Source organism: Mastigoproctus giganteus, chromosome 9 (genome assembly GCF_048544385.1).
Source record: "Mastigoproctus giganteus isolate SK-2022 chromosome 9, ASM4854438v1, whole genome shotgun sequence".
Taxonomy (NCBI): Eukaryota; Metazoa; Arthropoda; class Arachnida; order Uropygi; family Thelyphonidae; genus Mastigoproctus; species Mastigoproctus giganteus.
Window position 1 is genome coordinate 153945525 of NC_143583.1, and position 22912 is coordinate 153968436.

Here is a 22912-nt window from a genome sequence, read left to right on the forward strand (position 1 = left end):
GTCCACGTCATAGATTATTATAGCCGGACCTTTCCTTTTTGGTGGCTCAGCTCTTAGGCCCAAGGCAGCAATCTTGGGGTTTTCAATTATCTCTTGCATCTCTCACTTTGACTAGGTTTCGATCACGAGTCCTACGCTCCTCAGTTTGCGTATTCATCTTATTCTTGTTTGCTGGAAGTCGTCCTTCATAGTGCTTATTAGTTTGTTCTTAATTTCGTCACTTGTACCAATTTCCTTTTTTAGTCTTAGTATTACAAGGTTAGGCATTGGGAGTAGCATTTTTTCCCTGGTTGTTCCTTGGCTGGTATATTTATTACAGTTAGTGGGTTCCTCAGTGCATTTGCGTAGGTAGGGGCACACTGTTGCATTTGTGTGCCCCTACACTCCAGATAGGCCTCTAATTTGGGTGCATTTCTTTTTGCCTCGCTGTTGACCTTGTGGAGGACTGTTTCTAGTTTAGTCCAGATTCCCACAATCTCGCCTCTGAGGGCTGCTGTGATTCTGTTTGTTGACTCTTTTAATTTGTTTTCGAGCTCTACCTGAAGGGCCAGTACCTGGTCCAGCACAGTGCCTTCCGGCAGCCTGGGGTCAATGTTTGGGGATTCGGGCTGTTTGCTTGCGTCTTCATTGTTTTCTTTTCGGACGTCCTCTTTATCTTGTTGTTCTTTAGATTCGCCTTGAGATCTTGTCTCCCTTCCGAACTTTGGGGCGGCATATTTCTTGTACTTCTTTTTGGGCGTTGGCTGCGGCAGTGCATCGTTGCTGTCTCCACTTTGCTCTATTATTTGCAATTCATCATTTTCATCTTGTTAGTTTTTCTTTGTCCATAGTTTGTTCTGTGATTTTCTGATTTGAATTGCTCATTTTGTACCAGTTAGTGTCTGATTTCGGATCCTCGAGGCTGTTGCAGATTAAGCAGATTAATGAGTTCAGGACTTCTCCATTGGGAAGAGCCTGTGAGATGATAGCAAATGATGCCAACTGTGAGTCCGCGGCACAATTTGTTGCCTAGCAACGTTCAGTTCAAGTTTTTTAACTTTTCTCCGTTGCAATTTGGGGGGGACGCCCGAGAGTGAAACTAGTCTTTGAGAGATCAGACTAATTTCTGTTGGGACACCTCCCAGTCAAGTGCAAATACTCTGTATAGTGCCTTCAGATGGACATTCGCAATTAGTGAAATGCGGCAGTCAAGGTCACAACTGAAGGAGTGGATGTCTTTACTCACCAATTCCTGCGCCGGAGGGAATTGGTGAGTAAAGGAATGCCACACATTCCGTTGTCACACAAGGGGGTATATATTCCATTGTCACACAAACCTCCCGAGTCAAGTGCAGGGTATTTGTGTGGCAACCGCATATAATTGGTGCCTCTCTATATCCCTGCTGTCAGATGCATGGTAACCAGTATGGTATGGCAACAAAGGATATAGATAGAAACCATAAATAACCTGCAAAGTTCCCAGTAAATAAACAAACATTTCTCACCCTGAGATCTGCTGTAGTAGTTCTTCTAATGAGTACTCTTTTCATAAACTAGTAGGCATTGTAAATCCAGGAGCATGGAAAACATACGTCCACACTGGATAACAGCCATACTGGACCAGGCATATTGAAGTTAAACTGATACCTGATAACTCAGTCTTAGAATTAGCAGAGGCATATGATGCAAGAAAGCAAGCTTATACAGCATCAGCCAAAAAAATTCCCATTTCACTGATCCATTCATTCCAAATGTTTATCTAGTTCTGCTCTGAATTTATCTAAACTATCAACTTCCACAACAACAGATGGAAGTTTGTTCCATAAATCTGCTGGCTAAAGGCAAACTTCCACACATCTATTCTACAACTGTCTTTCCTCAGTTTTGAAATCTGAGCAAGAGGAAGAATCCCATCAGCATTGAGACTGTTCAATCCATTCAAGGCCTTATACACCTCAATAAGATCGGCTTGCAGGTGCCTAGTCTCCAGAATCTGCAATTTGCAAAACTTAGCCTTTTTTTCATAAGAAAACCCTTTGTTCCCTTCACCAGTCTTGTTGTCCTTCTCTGTACTCCTTCCAGCAACTCGACATCCTTCCTAAAATGAGGTTTCCAGACCTGTATGCGGTACTCAAGGTGGGGCCTGACCATTGCCTTATACAAGGGGATAATCACCTCCTTATCCCTGCTCGCAAAATTCCTGTACATCATTGACAAGACACCATGAGTTACTCTTGCAGAACATCTGCACTGCTCAGAAAACTTCATATCTGACTGCACAATTACCCCCAGGTCTATTTCATCCTTCACTACCCTAATAGAAGGGTTACTGTTACCCATATGCAGTACTTTGCATTTTCAATGTTAAACATCAGTTGCCACTTCTCAGCTCATCTACCCAACTTTTCCAGATCCTGTTGCAGCAGCATACTATCATTACTGTTATTAACAACCCTGTCAACCTTTGTATCATCTGCAAACTTTGACATTACTATTGATATACCTTCGTCAATATCATCGATAAATATACAAAACAACAATGGGCCAAACACCGAACCCTGAGGGACACCACTAATAATATTAGAGCAGTACCCATTGATCACCTCTCTCTGTCTTTTCCCACTCAACCATCCTTTTATCCGTTCTAGCAACTTGCCCTTAATACCATGCTGCTCCAATTTGTACAGTAATCTTCCATGTGCAACAGTATCAAAATCTTTCCTGAAATCCAAGTATATGATATCAAAATTATTATCTTTTGCATCCAGTTCCTTTGTCACCACATCATAGTATCCAATCAAATTTGACACACAAGACAAATCCATTCCCCTTGACAAATCCATGCCATGTCTGAATTATTACTGTTGTCTTGTCTAGATGATCTTGCAATGCTTCTTTTACCAGTGACTCCATTATTTTTCCTGGAACAGAAGTTAAACTCACAGGTCTATAATTACTCGTGTCACCCTTTGATCCTCCATTTTGAATTGGATATACATTTGCACATCTCTAGTCTGTGGGGGACTTCTCCCGAGTCCAAGGATGCTCTCATAATTATGGCTAAGGGATTGCTTACTTCCTTTGCTGCCTCCTTTAGCATTAGTAGAGGCATTTAATGCAAGAAAGCAAGCTTATGCAGCATCAGCCCAAAAAAAAATAAATAATAAATAAATAAAAAATAACCACTTCTACTTCACCCCTCTGTTCGTTCGAAATACCTGTCCAGCTGAGCCTTAAACTTATTTAGGCTATCAACTTCCACGACAAGGGATGGAAGTCTGTTCCACCAACCAACCACCCGCTGGCTACAGGCAAATTTCCGCACGTCTATCCTACATCTGTCTTTCCTCAATTTGAATTTATACCCTCTCAGGTGATTATTCTGAGCAAGAGGAAGAATCCCATCAGCATTGAGCATGCTCAAACCATTCAAGGCTTTATACACCTCAACCAGGTCACCTCGAAGGTGCCTATTCTCCAGACACTGTAATTTGCAAAACTTAAAAGCCTATCTTTGTAAGAGCAACCCTTTGTTCCATTCAACAATCTTATTACCCTTCTCTGTACTCGTTCCAGTAACTCTACATCCTTCTTGAAATGAGGCCTCCAGGCCTGTATACAGTACTCTAGGGGTGGCCTGACCATTGCCTTATACAAGGGAATAATCACCTCCTTATCCCTGCTAGAAAAATTCCTATATATCATTGACAATACACCATGAGCTAATCTTGCAGCCCGTCTGCACTGCTCAGAGAACTTCATATCTGCCTGCACAACCACCCCCAGGTCCCTTTCATTCTCTACCACTGTCAGTGTAGTACCACAGAGTTCATACGTTGCTGTGGGGTTGCTGTTTCCCATATGTAGTACTTTACATTTGTCAATGTTAAACTTCATTTGCCACCTCTCAGCCCATCTGCTCAACCTTTCCAGATCCTGTTGCAGCAGCATAGTGTTAGTAGTGTCCTTGACAACCCTGCCAACCTTCGTATCGTCTGCAAACTTGGACATTAAGCTTGATATACCATCAGCAATATCATTTATAAATACAGAAAACAATAATGTACCCAATACTGAACCCTGAGGGACCCCAATAATAACATTAGTCCACGATGAGCAGTGTCCATTGATTACCACTCTGTCTTTTCCCACTTTATCCATAGCAGCAAGTTGCCTCCAATTCCACACTGCTCAAATTTGTGCAGGAGTCTTCCACGTGCAACAGTGTCAAAAGGCTTTCTAAGATCCAAGTATATAATATCAAAGTTATTCCCTGCATCCAGTTCTTTTGTGACTGCATCATAGTATCCAATCAAATTGGTCAGGCAAGACTTCCCCTTAACAAAACCATGCTGTGTTCGAGCTATAACTGACGTCTTGTCTGGATGATCCTGCAGTGCTTCTTTAACCAGTGCCTCCATTAATTTTCTGGGAACAGAAGTTAAACTCACAGGTCTATAATTACTTGTGTCAGCCTTTGATCCTCCTTTGTGAATTGGGATCACATTTGCACATCTCCAGTCCATGGGTACCTCCCCTGAATCCAAGGAAGCTCTCATAATTATGGCTAAGGGTTTGCTTATTTCCTTTGCTGCCTCCTTTAATATAACTGGATAGATCCCATCCACTCCAGGTGCCTTTCTTGTGTTTATCTTCAACAATTTCTCCTCCACTTTACTCCCAGTTATTACAAGATTATCTAGCTTACTGCCAGAGTTGAATACACCTGTGGCATTCCCCTCGCTGAATAACTCCTTATGTGTGAATGTCAATGCAAAATATTCATTTAGTTTGTTAGCTACCTGAGCAGCATCATCAACAGTTGACCCATCGATATCAAGTGGACCAATCTGATTCATCCCCTTCCTTCTAGAGTTTACATAAGTAAAGGTCTCTTTGCTGTTTTTCTTTGCATCCCTTGCCAAAGATTTCTCGTAATCTGCCTTCGCCTGCCTAACCTCCTTTGTAACTTGGTTACAGATCAACTTGTATCTATCATAGGCTTCTGTGTCACGTGTTAATTTGTATGTATCCCATGCATTTTTCTTCTCTGCCTTATGTCTCATTAGTTCATCTGACATCCACTTAGGCCTAAACCTTGAACAATATTTCTTAGTTGGTATGTAAAGCCTAGTAGCTTCCAAGATAAGTTCTTTGAATGCTTCCCATTTTGAATTTTCTGTTGGTAACATCATCAGTTGGTCCCACTGTATAGAATTTAAATACTGTCTCAGTCCACCATAGTCGCCTTTACGAAAGCAATAACCCTTCCCTTTACCCCTAATGGTAGTTACCTCTTTGAGTAAATCCCACTTCAGCACACTGTGATCACTGCCACCTAGTGGTTCATTTACCTGCAGATTCTTAATGCATGAAGAATCACTACTGATAATCAAATCAACTAGTTGCCTCCCGCACATACTGATGTAGAAAACAATCATCCAATAAATCCTCAAAAGCCTTGCTAGTGTGTGAGTGACCAGCCCCCAAATTCCAGTCAGTATCTGGGAAATTAAAATCCCCCATTATAAGACTCTCTGATTTAATGGCCCACTCTATTTCCCTGCACAGTTTCTTATTATACTCATCAGAGTCATTAGGCCTATAGCACACTCCTACTCTCAATTTTGATCTCCCAATGCTTATGTCACACCAAACTTGCTCGACACTGCACTGTCCAGCGATGTCGACTGGCTTCACTTCCTTGGATTTTATGTATTTCTTAACTAATAGCATAACCCCTCCTCCCTTCCTATCCTGTCTGTCCTTTCTGTAGACATTGTACTCCCCAAATTCCAGTTCTGCATTCCTTATATCTGTGTGACACCACGTCTTTGAAATCCCAACAATATCTGCCTTTGATGTTTTAAGCAATACCTCAAATTCATCAAATTTATTTACTAAACTTCTAGCATTGGTGTACATGCAAGTATACATTCACCTGTTCTTTTTCTTAGCTACCCTAACACAACCGATGTGTTTACTTGTTCCATGATGACTCCCAGCAGTCTCTGAAATATCCTGCATCTTATTTTCCAGGCTGCTGCTCATTCCAATAGAAGCAGTGCAAGAATCACTTTCACCTCTGCCACCGGCTACTGTTAATCTATTAGTCCTCGTATCCCCCCAATCTAGCAGTTTTCCGACCCACCTAACACTGCCTCAATAGCATCAGCAAACATTCTTGCACCCTTTCTATTTAAGTGTATCCCTCCCCTATAGAAGCAGTCTCTCCTGTTAACAAGTACAGTCCAGGCTGAAAAAAATTCTACCCCTTGAGCCTTGCACATTCTTTCCAGGGCCGAATTGATCAACGAGGCTCTCATCATATACTCCCTTATATCGTGTCTGGGCAGAATTGCAGACACTTTCAAATTCAACCCTAATTCTCGGCTTTTGTTCAACAGTTACCTATACTTGTTAAGTAATTCCTCCGGTCTCCTACTCTTAATATCATTAGTGCCAACGTGTACAACTATATTACCTTTTGTGTCCTTAAAAGATGATATCTGCTCTACAACGTCATCAACCTTTGCCCCTGGCAGACATACCCTGGTCCTGTTCCACCTATCCTTTTTACAAAGCATGTTTCCCGTTTCCCTGACAGTAGAGTCACCAACAATTACTAGTTCCTTTGGGACCAGCGCATTCTGCCTTGGGGGCTACCGCTGTGTTGCGTGATGACCAAGTGCAAGCTCTGGCATTGGTGTGGAGCTGAGAGCTTGATGGGCCCCTCACTTTTAATCCTTCGAGGGCATCCACCCTGTCCTTCAAGCTCTCATATAGGCCCATAACAACGCTGAGTTGTCGCCTGATTTCCTTTCACTCCTTGCATCGCGCACACACAAAGACATCCCCCATGGCAGTATCATGTCCCGTACCCGACTGCTCCACAAACATCAAGCAAGTAGTGCTTGATGCTTTAATATAACTAGATAGATCCCATCCACCCCAGTTGCCTTTCTTATGTTTAACTTCAACAATTTCTCCTCCGCTTTGCTCTCGGTTATTGCAAAATCATTTAACTCCCTGTTAGAGTTTGAAAACATCTAGCCCTCTCCTCCTTGAATAATACCTCATGTGTGAATGTAGATGCAAAGTACTCATTTAGTTCGACATCGATCTGAGAATGATCATCTACAATCAAACCATTGACATCAAGTGGACCTATCTGATTCATCCTCTTCCTTTTAGAGTTTATATAAGTAAAGAAGTCTTTGCTGTTTTTCTTTGTATCCTTTGCTAAAGATTTTTCATAATCTGCCTTCGCTTGCCTAACCTCCTTTGTGACTTGATTACAGACTAGCTTGTATCTGCCATAGGCTTCTGTGTCACCTGATAGTTTATGTGCATCCCATGCATTTTTTTTCTCTGCCACAAGTCTCATTAGTTCATCTGACATCCATTTTGGCCTGAACCTAAAGCAGTATTTCTTATTTGGAACAAAAAGCCTAATAGCTAACAAAATTACTTCCTTGAATGATTCCCATTTAGAATTTGCTGTTGATAACATCATCAGGTGGTCCCACTTTATAAAACCTAAAAAATCCCTGAGACCAATGTAGTCGCCTTTATGAATGCAAAAACTCTTCCTTTTAATCCCGATAGTTACATCTTTAAGTAAATTCCACATTAGTACACTGTGATCACTGCCATCTAGTGGTTCCTTTGTCTGTAAATTCTTAATGCATGAATAGGTACTGCTGATAATCAGATCAACAGTGTTACTCACCCGTTTTTTGCTTCTCTAAAATGCTGTAGAAAACAATCATCCAATAAATCCACAAAAGCCTTGCTACTGTGCAAGAGACCAACCCACAAGTTCCAGTCTATATCTGGAAAGATAAGAAACTGATTTACTGGCCAATTCTATTTCTCTGTATAATTGTTCATTGTACTCATCAGAGTCATTAGGCCTATAACAAACTCCTAGCCTCATTTTTGCTTTTCCAGTGCTTATGTCACACCAAACTGACTCAACATTGCACTGTCCATCTATGTCAACTGGATGCACTTACATTTTGTGTTTCTTAACTAACAGCATAACCCCCTCCCTTCCTATCCTGTCTATCTTTTCTTCACACATTATACTGCCCAAATTTCAATTCTGCATCCCTTATATCTGAGTGGCAGCACATCTCTGATATCCCGACAATATCCGCCTTGGTGGTCTTAACCAGCACTTCAAATTCATCAAATTTATTTACTCTACTCCTTGCATTGGTGTACATGCAAGTATATATGCACCTGTTCTTACTCTTAGTTACTCTGACACAGCCCGTGTATTTACTTGTTTCATGACCCCCCCAGCAGTTCCTGAAATCCCCAGCAGCTGGTTTTCCAGGCTGCTGCTCATTCGATTAGAAGAAGTGCAAGAATCATTTTCACCGTTGCCTGTGGCTACTGTTAATCTATTAGTCTGTGAATCGCCACCCCCCAAGCTAGCAGTTTTCCAACCCACTTAACATTGCCTCGATATCATCAGCAAATATTGTTGCATGCCTTCTATTTAAGTGTATCCAATCCCTGTAGAAGCAATCTCTCCTGTTAACCAGCACAGACCACGTTGAGAAATATTCTACCCCACGAGCCCTACACAATCTCTCCAGTGCCGAATTGATTTACAAGGCTGTCGTTATGTATTCCTTCCTATCGTGTCTAGGCGGGATTGCAGACACTTTCAAATTTAACCCTAACTTGCAACTTTTTTTCAGCATTGACCTGTACTTGCTTAGTAAATCCACAGATCTGCACACTTAATATCATTAGTGCCAATGTGTACAACAATTTTGTGCCCTTAAAAGATGATGTGTGCTCTACAACATCATCAACTTTTGCCCCTGGCAGATGTACCCTGGTCGTATTCCATCTATCCTTTTTGCACAATATATTTCCCGTTTCTCTGACAATTGAGTCACCAACAATAACTAGCTCTTGTGGGACCAGCGCATTCTGCCCTGACAGTTGCTGCTGTGTTGCCTGGTGCATAACAGTGTGCTCTGGCATTGAGTTGGGCAGCTGAAAAGTTGATGGGGCCCCAATTTTAATTCCTTCAAGAGCATCCACCGGACTCCTCAAGCTCTCGTAGATGCCCAGCAGAACACTGAGTTGGCGCCTAATTTCTTCACATTCTCTGCACCTAGCACACACAAAGACATCCTGCATGGCTAGATCATGTCCTGTTCGAGAAAGAGAGATCCGCAAATATTCCGCATTTTGTACATTTTTTTAGACTGTGATGCATTGGAGAATTGTCCCGTATGTTTCTCCTGTGAACCACAACACTTTTGCTAATTTGCACAATTTGCTTTGCTGCTCTAGTCCGGGGCATGATTTCCATTTAAATACAATTTAGTTAACAATAAAATTTATAAATTTAATTGATTTATAAATTTAATTGATTAATTGCCATTCCTACACTAAGCTAACAGATTCCTACTACAGTACTACATATTGTGCTATCTAGTTTTATGTATGCCTTATGCTATCAAGTTTGAGATATATGTAATAATATTCAGTATCGATACTACATAATGGCGGCAAGTTTCAAATGGTACAAGTTTTACCGATACTAAGTAATAATCCACAAAATCTCTATCTAAGTTCAAAATGAACTAAGTACTGTAGCTAGGAATATCAGCTACTTCTATGAAATAAATTAATATGCCAATCTAGTCAATAAAATGATAAAAATTTAAGAAAAACTTCTCTATTTTCTGGAGCCATAAAAACTTTGCCTGCACTGCACTAATGTTGTTCTCTTATCTTGCATTCTATGCAGAGAAAGAAAGAAATAGATATGTCAATGGTTATTTTTCTCAAAAAAAAAACAAAAAAAAAAGAACATCCAGGACTGAGAAAACAAAATCCTCACTTCTTTGAAAATTGAGTGATGGATCTACGAATCCCAAATAATGACTAAATTGCTACAATGGAATTGTTGTGGACTCGAGCAAAATATTGATGACATCAAGGCATTCTGCTAGAAGCATGTTCCAGTTCTTTTGCTTGCAGGAGAAATACCTAAATGCAAATGAAAACCTTCCTTTTGTAATTTTATTATCATTAATAGGGATAGAATTGGGAATGGTCTTGCTCATGGGTAATGGCCGAAATGTTCTCATTTCTCAACAAACATATAGGCAGTAGCAATTAGACTTGAAGTTGGGTTTCTGCTAACAGTATGCTTCATGTACTGAATGTGGCACTCTCACATTGTGAACAAGGCACCACAAATTGGCTTAGTTTTGTATCATACAAACATCACTGTTCGGTAAGGAAAAATATTAGGCTAATAGCCTAAATAAATTTAGGCTGAGCTGGACAGGCATTTGGAACGAATGGAGGGTTTTTTTTTTTTTTTTTGGCTGATGCTGCATAAGCTTGCTTTCTTTCATCGTATGCCTCTACTAATGCTAATATTATTTATTTGTAATGCATGGCATTACAGCACATAAGAAAATTTACTCATGATAATCGTATTCACATCTTGCTGCAATTATTAGATTCTCAAGTTCAAAACATATAACGATTAAATAGCCATTCTTCATGCTTTGTGTTTCTTTTCCTGTCTGAACCTGCCAGATATATAATTAACATATTTCTTTTGCAGAACAACTTATATGTGTCCAAATCGACAGTGTGACACACCAATGTCAGAGCACATAAGAAAATTTGCTCATGATAATGGTTGTATTCATATCTTGTTACATCCATTAGATGCTAAAGTTCCTGCAGCTGAAAATAATATCCTTATGTGGAATTGGTGCCATGTTTGCAAACAGGTAAGATATTGGTACAGAGAGAATCTTTTTTATATATATATAGTAGTGTGCAAATATTGATATTAGTATTAAAAATGGCATGATGATGCAAGGAAACTGACCTGACCTTTTCCTTGACTACCAAAATTTCTTTGGATAGTGATTCTCCCCATTTTATGACATTATGACTACTCCTTACTATTAGTTCCTGAACTGTCATGTTATTAATACTGCTTGAAACCTTGCTGATAACTAGGTCGAGGATATTCAATTGCATTGTGCTTTCTCTAGCAGCGTGTTGAAATAAATGGCATTTATCTGGTTGATTTAAGAAACTACTTCCGCTATGCACATATTCACAATTTTTAATCTGTAAGAGGAAAATTAAAATTTCCTATAATGATGCACTCATTCTTCCTTGCCAGTTCAGATTACCTAAAGAGAATTTTTATAGTACACTTTGGAATCTCTTGGTCTACAGTACGTACATCCCAGCTGTTGTCTTTCCTTTATGTCTAATCATCTTGCACTGTAGATTCATCAACTTTGCCAATAGCATCATTGGCACACTGAGCTCTGCCGACATTGATTTTGATCTGTAGTCCAGGGTTTCGGCCTACAGAGTAAAAAAGAGAAAATCCATATTCCTGTAACTGTCATTAAAACTACAACTGACTCCAAGTGAAAGATGTCCAGACTGTCTCTATCAGGTTATACCTGGATCATACAGTATGGTATGGCCCCCATATCATCAGTATCTCAGAAGATCCAGTTCAAATGCAATTATCGATAACTCAAAGCCATTTAAGTTAATCTTATGCTGGAGAAAGAAATATATTGATTTTTCTATTCTATGAATGTTATACACCGATAAGCCTAAACATTATGACCAGCGAGTCATTATACAAATCGAAACAACTGCAGGTGAACTATGGTGTGGGCTGGGACACGGTATAAAAAGCACCTTATATTGAGCTCTGTTAATCAGTGTTACTCTTGCTCCTCAGATGGGAAAGGCAGCAGACTTAAGTGAGTTTGACAAAGGCCAAATTATAATGGCCAGACGACCAGGCCAGAACATATCCGAAACGGCATGTGACTGGTGGCGTGCTCACAGTCTGCCGTGGTTAGTACCTACCGAAAGTGGCCCGAGGAGGGAAAACCCACGAACCACCAGCAAGGTGTTGGATGACCATGGCTCATCAATGCTAGAGGTGAGCGAAGGCTCTCCCAGATGGTATGTGGCGACTGTGGTGCAACTTGGTGGTAATTGGAATGCTGGTGATGGGAGTAATGTGTCACAACACACAGTACTTCGAACCCTGCTGAAAATGAACCCATGCTAACCACGATTCGCCGCAACAGCACCTAGAAAATGGGCATGCAAGCATCGAAACTGGACCTTGACTCATTGTAAAAAGACCGTCTGGTCCGATGAATCGCTTTTCCTGTTGCACCACATGGATGGCTGGGTACGTGTGCGTTGTTTACCTGGCAAAGTGATGGCAACTGGATGCACCGTGGGATGAATACAAGCTGGTGGCAGCGGTGTCATGCTTTGGGTGATATTCTGGGATAACCTGGGTCCAGTCATCCATGTGCCAAAGGCACCTCCGTAGCCAGGTGGGAAGGAGCAGCAGTGTGTAGCACACGCTTCTTGATTAGACCGGGGTTCGAGCCCATCACTACCAAATACGGAGGATGCGGAAAGGTCAAGGAATGCCCATCACATATCCCGGAGCAATATGGTCTTAGTTGCTAATGCTCCTAAAAACCAGATAACAAACAAACATCCATGTGCCAGGCACTCTGATGTCTACCACCTACCTAAACATCGTTGCTGACCAGGTATACCCTTTCGTGGCAATGGTCTTCCCCTCTGGTGGTGCCATCTTTCAGCAGGATAATGCAGCATGCCACACTTCCCGGATTGTTCGAGACTGGTTTGCGGAACATGAGGAAGACTTCCAGGTATTGTCCTGGCCTCCAAATTCCACAGCCATCAATCCCATCGAGCATCTGTGGTTTGTGTTGGAACAGCAACTCCAATCTGCGGTGTCTCAACCATGGACCTTACAGGAGTTAAAGGATATGCTGGTTACATGTTGGTACCAGATACCACAAGACGCAACTCCAATCTGCGGTGCCTCAACCATGGACCTTACAGGAGTTAAAGGATCTGCTGGTTACATGTTGGTACCAGATACCACAAGACGCATTTAGAAATCTTTTAGCATCCATGTCTCACCAGTTACAAGCTGTTTTGGCTGCACGTGGAGGACCAACATCATATTAGCTAGGTGGTCATAATGTTTTGGCTCATCGGTGTATGTATTGCATTGTTGTTCTATGTATTATGTGGATGCTGTATGTATTCAATTCATTGTATGCAGTTTTTCTATGTTTTAGCAGTTTTTATTTAAGTAAATATAATGTCTCCAATTAGACTGTTAGATTCCTCTGGATGCATGTAATGAGAATTGTATCCTTTTAAAATTTTGTGAATAAAGAATTTTATTATTATTATTATCTTCTGGACTTGTGATGAGGATCTGGAAACTGTCTTTTTCCACAATACAGTTCCTAGAGCCTGATTACATATAGTTATTTACTCAACTCTTCATCTGAGTGGAATTGCACATGTAACTGCCAGAAATATTATTGTGTCTAATTCATTGACTCTTTCCATGTATGTGGAATTATGATATTTTGCCCAAGAACTTTCACGGAGAATGGAAATGTATCATTGTCTGTTAGCTGTAATGTGAGTCTTACCAGAGACTTCCTAAACTCCACCTACCTTTCTTGTATGTTACTTCAGTGATTAAATAATTGTCAAAAACAGAAATATACTTCTCCACTGGAGTAGTGCATTTTATTTAGTGTAGTGTAATACCAAGGTAGGAAAGTGCCTTCATAATATGAGATCAGTGTACTAAGTAGCAAACTTAATTTGCACAACCCTACATGAGAAAAATGGCTTTAGTCACCACTGACAATAATGTTACTTCAGTGAGTATGATCACTATCCATGTTCAACTTCACTCAAAAATCATATTAAGATATCTTCTGCAAGAAATGGGGAACTTATTATATTTAAAGTACTTAAAGTATAGGTTTCTGTTAACTAAACATAACTTTAAACTGTACCTCACTGAAATTAGTTAGCTACAGTTTAAAGTTATGTTTGGTTAACAGAAATATCATTCTTTCATTGCAATACAAAAAAGTACTGATACTAATAATATTAAAAATAGGCAATCTGAGGATTAACTTAGCAAGTACAGGGTAAATGTTTAAAGGAAAAAAAAAAAACAATCATGACTTTGAATTGAAATTAAAAGTGAATGGAATTTTGCCTAGACGTGAGAAGAGGGAGTACATGATTGAAAGCCTTTTCAATCAGTGTGGCCCTGGGGAGATAGAGAGAGAGAGAGTCAAAAGTAGAAGGGAATCACCAAGAAAGAGAAGAATGATGATTTCCTGGGGTAAAATTTTTCTCAGCTTGGTCTGAAACTGTTTTTACAGGGATGGAATACTCTTAAATAGAAGGGATAAAGAATATTTGCTGATACCATTGAGGCAGTTATAGGTAGGTCAGAAACCTAGATTGAGGAATACATAAACTAATAGTTTAACAGTAGTTGTATGCTGAAATGAAATTGATTCTTGCTCTGGTACCTTTGGGACATGCAGCAGCTGGGAAGCAGTGTCGGGGGGACTACAAAGACCCCCTTACTAAGACAAGCAAATATATAAGTTGTGTTAGGGTTATTAAGAGCAAATACAGGTGCACAAATACTGTTCACTAATTCTATGAGTTTTGTGGCGCCTCCATAGCCAGGTGGGCAGGAGCAGCAGTGCGTAGCACGCACTTCTTGATTAGACCGGGGTTCGAGCCAGTGACCACCAAATACGGAGGATGCGGAAAGGTCAGATAATGACCACTGCATATCCCCGGAGCAATATGACCTTGCTAATGCTCCTAATAACAAACAAACAAACGAGTTTTGTAAATAAGTTTGATGAATTGAAAGTATTGGTTTTGTAATCAAATGTAGACATTGTAGAGATATAAGAAATGGTGTTGCTTGAATCATTATTATTATTAGCCATATGGTGCAAAGAAGCCTGAGATTTATGCTGCACTAACCAGCCAAAAAAAATTCCCAAGTTATTCTGTGAGAGAGAGAGAGAGAGAGAGAGAGAGGGGAATCACCAAGAAAGAGAAGAATGATGATATTCAGCTCAGGACCCTGGGTGTACCAAGCCCATGCTCACCAGATGTGAGCCCCCTTAGGGTATATAGGGGATGTGGTGAGTACAATGTGTACATAAAACCTGGGGGCTCACAGCTGATGAGTATGGGCTTGGCACACCCCCTCTCTCAAGGTAACTTGGGAATTTTTTTGGCTGGTGCAATATAAGCTTCAGGCTTCTTTGCACCATATGGCAAATAATAATAATAATAATAATAATAATAGGGGTGCGATGGCCCAGTGGTTAAGATACTGGACTACCAGCCTGATGGACCTGTGCTCGAATCCTGCCTTAGTGGAAGACCGATATAATAATAATAACATTAAATGGTGATAAAAAAAAACATCGCGAAAGTTACCCCATTGGACTTACCTTCCCCAAGATTGGAATGATGGCTGAGGCAGATAGTGGCACCATCTGGTGTCACTCACAAGAACAAAAAAAATTTATTAAATAAAACACTGGACATAAGCCGAAGCTAAACAAGTCCACCTCCATAGATGGATGATGTCGCAGAGAAATATTATTCATACTGCATTGATTGTGGCGCAGGATAAAGTCACTCGCGTTCAAGCCTTAGGCAGACGAGTTGGTTCGAAAAGTTGGAGTCAGTCTCCCGAGCAAGACAGTGGAGCAAGTGGCGCTGTCCCCCATAAGGCTACTACAAGAGAAGGGCAAGACCATCCAGCCCCACTAACTGGAATTGCTAACTGCGCTAGTGACCACCCAGGAAGGAAGAAAATGCTGACGCATGGAGTGGAGCATCGAAATGAATACGTACATCATGCGAGCATACTATGAAATAACCAGGCTAGCGACCGATATGACAATGTACAGGTCCTGACTACATACCAAGTGGTTGGAACAATACACGGAAATCAAGCACAAGGAAATCAAGAAATATGTGACCAAAAAATATCATCAGAGACTCAGAAGCCTGCTGAAAGCAAAATTGAATGGAGGGAACACAGTTAAAGCCATAAACAGCTATGCAGCTCCAGTACTAACGTACACCTTCAGGTCATAGATTGGACTAACACTGATCTAGAAGATATCATGTGAAAGACAAGGACAATGATGACCAAGAGCCGCCAACACCACCTGAAGTCAGCAGTGGAGAGACTAACAATAGCTCGGAAAGAGGGAGGAAGGGGCCTGATAGACCTGATAGTTAACCTGAAGGATTACTTCAAGAGCAACACAGCACCACTCCACCAGGCCATAAGGAAGATAGATAAGTGGTATACCCCACTCAACCTAAGTGAGGAACCCCCACCCACCCAGACGGCACAAGAAACGAAGTTAGAAAGATGGGCAAAGAAAACACTTCATAGCAGACACTACAATGACCTCCATCAAGATCATATCGATAACATTGCTTCCAATGCATGGCTCACAAGCGGGACACTCTTCCCTGAGACTGAAGGATTCATGATGGCCATCCAAGACCAGGTAATCAACCCCAGAAACTATAGAAAATACATTGCAAAGGAGCCCGGAATGTCAGATGACATGTCGACGATGCCACCTGGCCTCAGAAACGATCCAACACATCACCGTGGGTTGCAAAGTGATCACCTAGACTGAGTACACTCATAGACACGACCAGGTAGCCAGGATAATACATCAGAAGCTAGCGAGGAATACCAGTTGACCAAAGAAAAAGTACCATACTACAAGTACGAACAGTCGCAGTCCTGAACGTGTGTAGGATAGTCAGAGATTTCCTCTACCAACAGTAACACCAAACATTACAACCACACTGTGTACTTGGTAGCAGTACCCGTCATGGAGAAGAATCCCCCAATCAGGGAGAAATAATATAAGAGCAACAATAATAGTAAATAAATAAATAAATAAAGGACAGATAGGACTGTAAGGGTGGGAGGTGTTTTGCTCTTCATTAAGAAGCACATAGAATAACACTAAAGCAAGTGTACCCATTTGAAGGTCCAGTGTAATGTTGAGTCAGATTGGTGCGATTAATGGGAAAACAGAAATGTGAGTAGGCATAATAAGACAAATGGCTATCATGCATTTAATGAACAATTATACAGAAAAATATAGTCGGCTAATGAATCACAATGTCTTATAATGAGAGATTTTAACTTTCCTGATATTCAGTGGAAATTTATAGGTCGGTTGCTTACACAGGTACAGATCTTTTCTGTATATATTGCATGGCTGTTTTCTGCACCAGCATATTATAGAGGCAACAACAGAAAGTAGTACTCTGGATCTGATTGTCAACAGCGACTCCTGATGCACTAAGAATCCCCAGATAAAGGAAACACTGGGTGGCGGTGATCATAATCTACTAATGTGGAATTTATTCAAAATATAATTACTGTGAAGGATAAAGGGAAGACATTTTGCTTTCGTAAAAGTGATTATATTGGTCTTAGACAGTTTTTTATTTATTTTCTTATAATAAATAAAAGGCACCTGGGGTGGGTGGAATCTATCCAGTTATATTAAAGGAGGCAGCAAAGAAAGTAAGCAAACCCTTAACCATAATTGTGAGAGCTTCCTGGGACTCAGGGGTGGTACCCATGGACTGGAAATCTGCAAATGTGACTCCTTGCATCATGTGCTCCAATCCACAAAGGAGGATCAAAGGAGATGCAGGTAATTACAGACCTGTTAGTTTAACTTCTGTTCCAGGGAAATTAATGGAGGCACTGGTTAAAGAAGCATTGCAGGATCATCTAGACAAGACTTCAGTTATAGCTCGGACACAGCATGGGTTTTGTTAAGGAGTAGTCTTATCTGACCAATTTGATTTGATACTATGATGTAGTCACAAAGGAACTGGATACGAAGAATAATTTTGATATCATATTTAGATCTTAGAAAGACTTTTGATACTGTTGCACATGGAAGACTGCTGCACAAATTGGAGCAGTGTGGCATTGGAGGCAAATTGCTGCTATAGATAAAGAGATGGTTGAGTGGGAGAAGACAGAGAGTGGTAATCAATGGACACTGCACTTCGTGGACTAATGTTATTAGTCGAGTTCCCCAAAGTTCAGTGTTGGGTCCATTGTTGTTTTCTGTATTCATTAATGATATTGATGATGGTATATCAGGCTTAATGTCCAAGTTTGCAGACAATACGAAGGTCGGCATGGTTGTTAACGACACTAATGACAGTACGCTGCTGCTGAAACAGGATCTAGAAAAGTTGAGCAGATGGGCTGAGAGGTGGCAACTAAAGTTTAACATTGACAAATGTAAAGTACTGCATATGGGAAGCAGTAACCCCATAATATCGTATCAGCTGTGTGGTACTACACTGACAGTGGTAGAGAGCGGAAAGGATCTTGGGGTAATTGTGCCGGCAAATATGAAGTTTTCTAAGCAGTGCAGATGGTCTGCAAGTAGCTCATGGTGTCTTGTCAATGATATGCAGGAATTTTTCTAGCAGGGATAAGGAGGTGATTATCCCCTTGTATAAGGCAATGATCAGGCCACACCTTGAGTACTGTATACAGGTCTGAAGGCCTCATTTTAAGAAGGATGCAGAGCTGTTGGAATGAGTACAGAGAAGGGCAACAAGATTAGTGAATAGAACAAAGGGTTGCTCTTACGAAGAAAGGATTAAGTTTTGCAAATTACAGTGTCTGGGGACTAGGCACCTGTGAGGTGATCCGATTGAGGTGTATAAAGCCTTGATTGTTTTGAATATGCTCAATGCTGATGGGATTCTTCCTTTTGCTCAGAATAATTGTCTGAGAGGGCATAAATTCAAATTGAGGAAAGACAGTTGTAGGATTGATGTGCGGAAGTTTGCCTTTAGCCAGCGGGTGTTGATTGCTGGAACAAACTTCCATCTGTCATTGTAGAAGTTGATAGCTTAAACAGATTCAAGGCAGAACTAGATAAACATTTGGAACGAGTGGATGGATGAAATGAGAAGGGGGGGGTGCGCTTTTTTTTTTTTTTTTTTTTGGCTGATGCTATATAAGCTTGCTTTCTTGCATCTGTGCCCTTGCTAATGCTAAAAGTAGAGGGTGAAATTTGCTATCTGCTTAACTATATTATTTTTTTTAATTTATTTACTGTAATATTTTTTTAAGTTTAATATTTTATAAAATATTTTGTAAATTTATTTCTTACCTTAATGGTTGCTAGAAGATTCACTTTGAATTATATTGGTTTTTAGGAGCATCAAAAACTTAGACCATATTGTTCCATAGTGTATTATGACTGTAGAAGTTTATATTCATGGGCTGCATGTTGGTCAGACTGAGAAACAGGAATAACTCTTTAAAGATAGGAACCCTACTACCTCCAGTAATTGATAAGTACAGCCTGATTGAAAAACTTAGAAATTCCTCCAGTTGTCAACAGGATTCAAACTGAGACCTCTCTAAATGAGTGACAAGTGGCAAAACCACTACTGTTACATAGGATGCTTTTAATGCATTGTCACAAGGTTTTCATAACTCATGTATGAGTTATGAGTTCATCACTTGTATGGCCTGTAGCAAGTATTCTAAGATCGGTCTTAGCAGAAAATCGTAGCTGGACTGATGGTTTTGTTTTCTTTGTCCACAGTTTAAGTATAGTGTAAAATAAAATAAAACAAAACTCGCCACATTACTATATGAAATTGAGTCACTGAAGAAAGGAGTGAATGCTGTTGATGGACATTATGTCAAAAGCCATATGGATTAATTCAAGGCTTGAGAGACTCCAGAAGGCTTTTGGAGGGTGAGATTTTTATCAGGGCTGTACCTGTAGGTAGGTAGAACCTGCGTTGTAGAGATGGAATATATTTCAACAACGGTAGCATAATGGTCTGCCACTATCACCGAGCAACCTTAATAGTTCAGTGAAACTGCTGGTTATGGGGAAATATAAATGCGTTTGTCTGATGATATGAGTCAAAGTAATGTTTGCATACATCTCAATATATCTTGTTTGTGGCCACAAACACTGATATTGGCAGGATGTATCAAGGGTAGTGAAGCTTCAAATGACGAGGAAGCTAATGCTAAGGAAACAGGCTTTACTTTATGACACGTGTCGGGGTAGTAAACTATACAAGAACACCTAAGTGTTCTTGTATAGTTTACCACCCTCAACACATCTTTCCAGTGTCAGCTTTTGCATCATATCCTTTTTATCTGCCATGTTTTTCCATCCCCTACCTCTTCTTCCTTAACTTCACAAATCCTCATATCTTCACTTACCACATTTATCAATTTCTTTTTTTGGTCTTCCTCTCCCCACTAATTTCCTTTTCTACGATCCAATTCCCAACATAGCCTTTGTGTCTTCTCTCATTGTGTCCATCACACCTTAATCTATTTTCCTTTAATTTTATCCTGAATGGGTACAATTTCTAAGCTTCTCACATACCTATCCTTTCTGATCCAGTCTTTTCTAGTCACCCCACATTTCAATGTAATTTCAGCATTCTCATTTCTTTTGAATGTACATTTTCTGTTCATGGTGCATCAACATTGGCCATCCCTAATTTCTGTATATCATTGCTGATCTTACCATTGTTGTATACACTTTTCTTTTTCAATCTCACTGGCATTCCCTTATCTCTCCCAACCCTTCCCTCCACTTTGTCCACCCTACTGCTATCCTGGCTGTGACATCTTTTGCTATTCCTCCTTCATATTCCAATTACTGATCCAAGCATTTAAATTCTTTTACCCTTTTATTTGTTCTCTACTTACTTGGATTGATGTATTGAAAGTGAAAGTGTATTGATGTCTAACAGCACCAGGGGTTTCCCCCATCTTCGCGGTGCTTTCATTGTGGTTGTACCAGTTCACTGGGAAATGCCAGAGATTTAAAAGTGTGTGGGCTTTGTATCTGTGATGTCGTGTACCGTTGTTCGTCTGGTCGTTTAGCCGCTGGACCCCTGCTGAGGCCCAATGTTTCCCCACTTTTGCCCCATGGAGGCAGACTAGGAACCCAGTAGATTCGGTTACTCTGGCAGGTCCTGCCGTGTAATTTCCTGAGATTTCGGCGGCTAGGACCTAAAAAAAAAAAAAATTTTTAACTAACCGATTGCGTGAGGGTGGTATCGCTTGAATTTCAAAAGGCCAAAATATGGGCGAAAGGTGATTTAACATGCTTAAATTTAGGTGTGTGTGGGGTTTTCGCCAGTGTACAGATGGAGAGGGGAGGGAGACTGAAGACGGGGGGGGGGGAGAAAGGCAGAAGTATGGGGCCAATAGAGAAGGTGGCCCCAGGTTTCAGTGGGGCAGGCCTATGCACCACTAGAGAGGAAAAGTGGGGGTGGCGAGGAGGGGAGGAGACAAGGAAAAACCCCCATCCCCTCCTTCCCCCCCAGGGAAATGTAATTTAAAGATGAAGGGGGTTAGGGTGTCCTCTTCAGGTCAATTGGCAATTAAGCTGCGCTTTGTTTTGTCGTTTCTAGTTGCATCATTTATGGGGCTAGTCCCGTCCTTGTATTTTCTTATTCCTGCTTTGGGTGTTTTCTTTGGGGGAGATTGGTTCCTTATTTGTCTCAGCTGGTGGCTAATCACTGTCAGCCAGGTGCTGCGTCCACCATCGTTGTTTGGCTGGGTCAGGTTATATAATTTGTCAGGAGGATTGATCATTGTAGTTGAGAGTCATACTCAATGTCTCTTGGGATGTCTTGTCCTTGTGTGGTTTTGCTTATGACATTATCTTCAGTGGATCTTCTCGTCAGTTCCTGATCGCATTTCGAGTTCTTCTTTTTGTGAAGAGGGCCTAGGCAAATCTGGACAGGATTTGGTATTCGTCCCTTGAATCCAATAGGTGATGTTCTTGCCATTGGAGTATGAATCTTAGTCTTGTTATGAAGATTCCCTGCAGGTCCTCGTATATGGGGCACTTTTACATCAGATGCTTCCAGCTTTCTCTTTCTCCACAAGGACAGTTTGGATCTTGGAGTATACCCAGAGTGGCGAGTTTGTCATTAAAGGGCCCATGGCCAGTCAGCATGAAGGTTGTGTAGAGGCCCGGGCGGACTTCGAGTAGGTTTTTTTCTACAAGGGAGATGAATTTCCTCATTACCTCGCTTTTGTGCAAGGTGGACCATCTGGTCTGCCACGTTTGTTTCAAGTGTGCCTGCAATCGTGCTTTCTCTTGTTTTTCTCCGTTTTCCGGTTCTATTGTATGCCCCAAGAAGGTAATGGTAATCCCTTTCATTATGTAGTATGTCAGGCCACATCTAATGATTTCCAGATCCTGCCAGAATCTGGAGCGCCTTTGACTGTATTACAAGCACGTGTTATTTTCAACAATATTGTCCATTGTATTGAGTTCAGGTAGAATGTGGCAGCTGTGTATGTGATTATGTGGATAAAAGTGGCTTTGTAATAAAGAGCCAATGTTCTTTTGTGTAGTCCCCAGTCTCATCACATGACTCGGGCTACCATGGCAGCCTAGTTTCTAATTCTTTCTGAGTTGTACAAGGTGTGGCTTGAACGTGAGCTTTGTGTCGAGGGTTATGCTAAGATATCTAATTTCGGTGGCGAACCTGATTGTGGCTCCATTTATTTTTATCTGTGAGGGTCTTCTTGGATCAAGGGTTCCCTGAGGAGTATAGATGTTGTTTTGGTGGGCGATATTACCAGGTAGTTCGCTTCTGCCCATTCCTGTAGAGTGATGAGGGCTCTGTTTGCTGCTATTTCCAACTGGGCTCTCTGGAGTTAGCCGCCACTGTCAATATTAGGTCATCGGCCAATGCCTGTGACTTGACGTCTCCCAGGTCGATACACAGGAACTCATCGAAGACAAAATTCCACAACTATGGGCCCAAAACTGACCCTTGCGGGCATCCTCTGTGTACTTCTCTGATTAATCTTTGGTAAAGGGTTATGACTTCTATCTTTTGCTGTGAGAGGTAGGAGCTGATGGCATGAAAGAGGTTTGTTGGAGTTTGTGCCTGTCAG

The 22912-nt window shown here is 40.9% G+C and overlaps 1 protein-coding gene across 1 annotated transcript in view; it reads left to right on the plus strand.

Moving 5' to 3' along the window:
• Positions 1-22912, plus strand: part of fab1 (1-phosphatidylinositol 3-phosphate 5-kinase fab1) — an 809612-nt gene that overhangs the window by 404240 nt on the left and 382460 nt on the right. The window contains exon 22 of the mRNA XM_090380831.1: positions 10592-10763. Within this exon, the coding sequence (XP_090236957.1) occupies positions 10592-10763 (172 nt within the window). The remainder of the gene's footprint in view (positions 1-10591; positions 10764-22912) is intronic.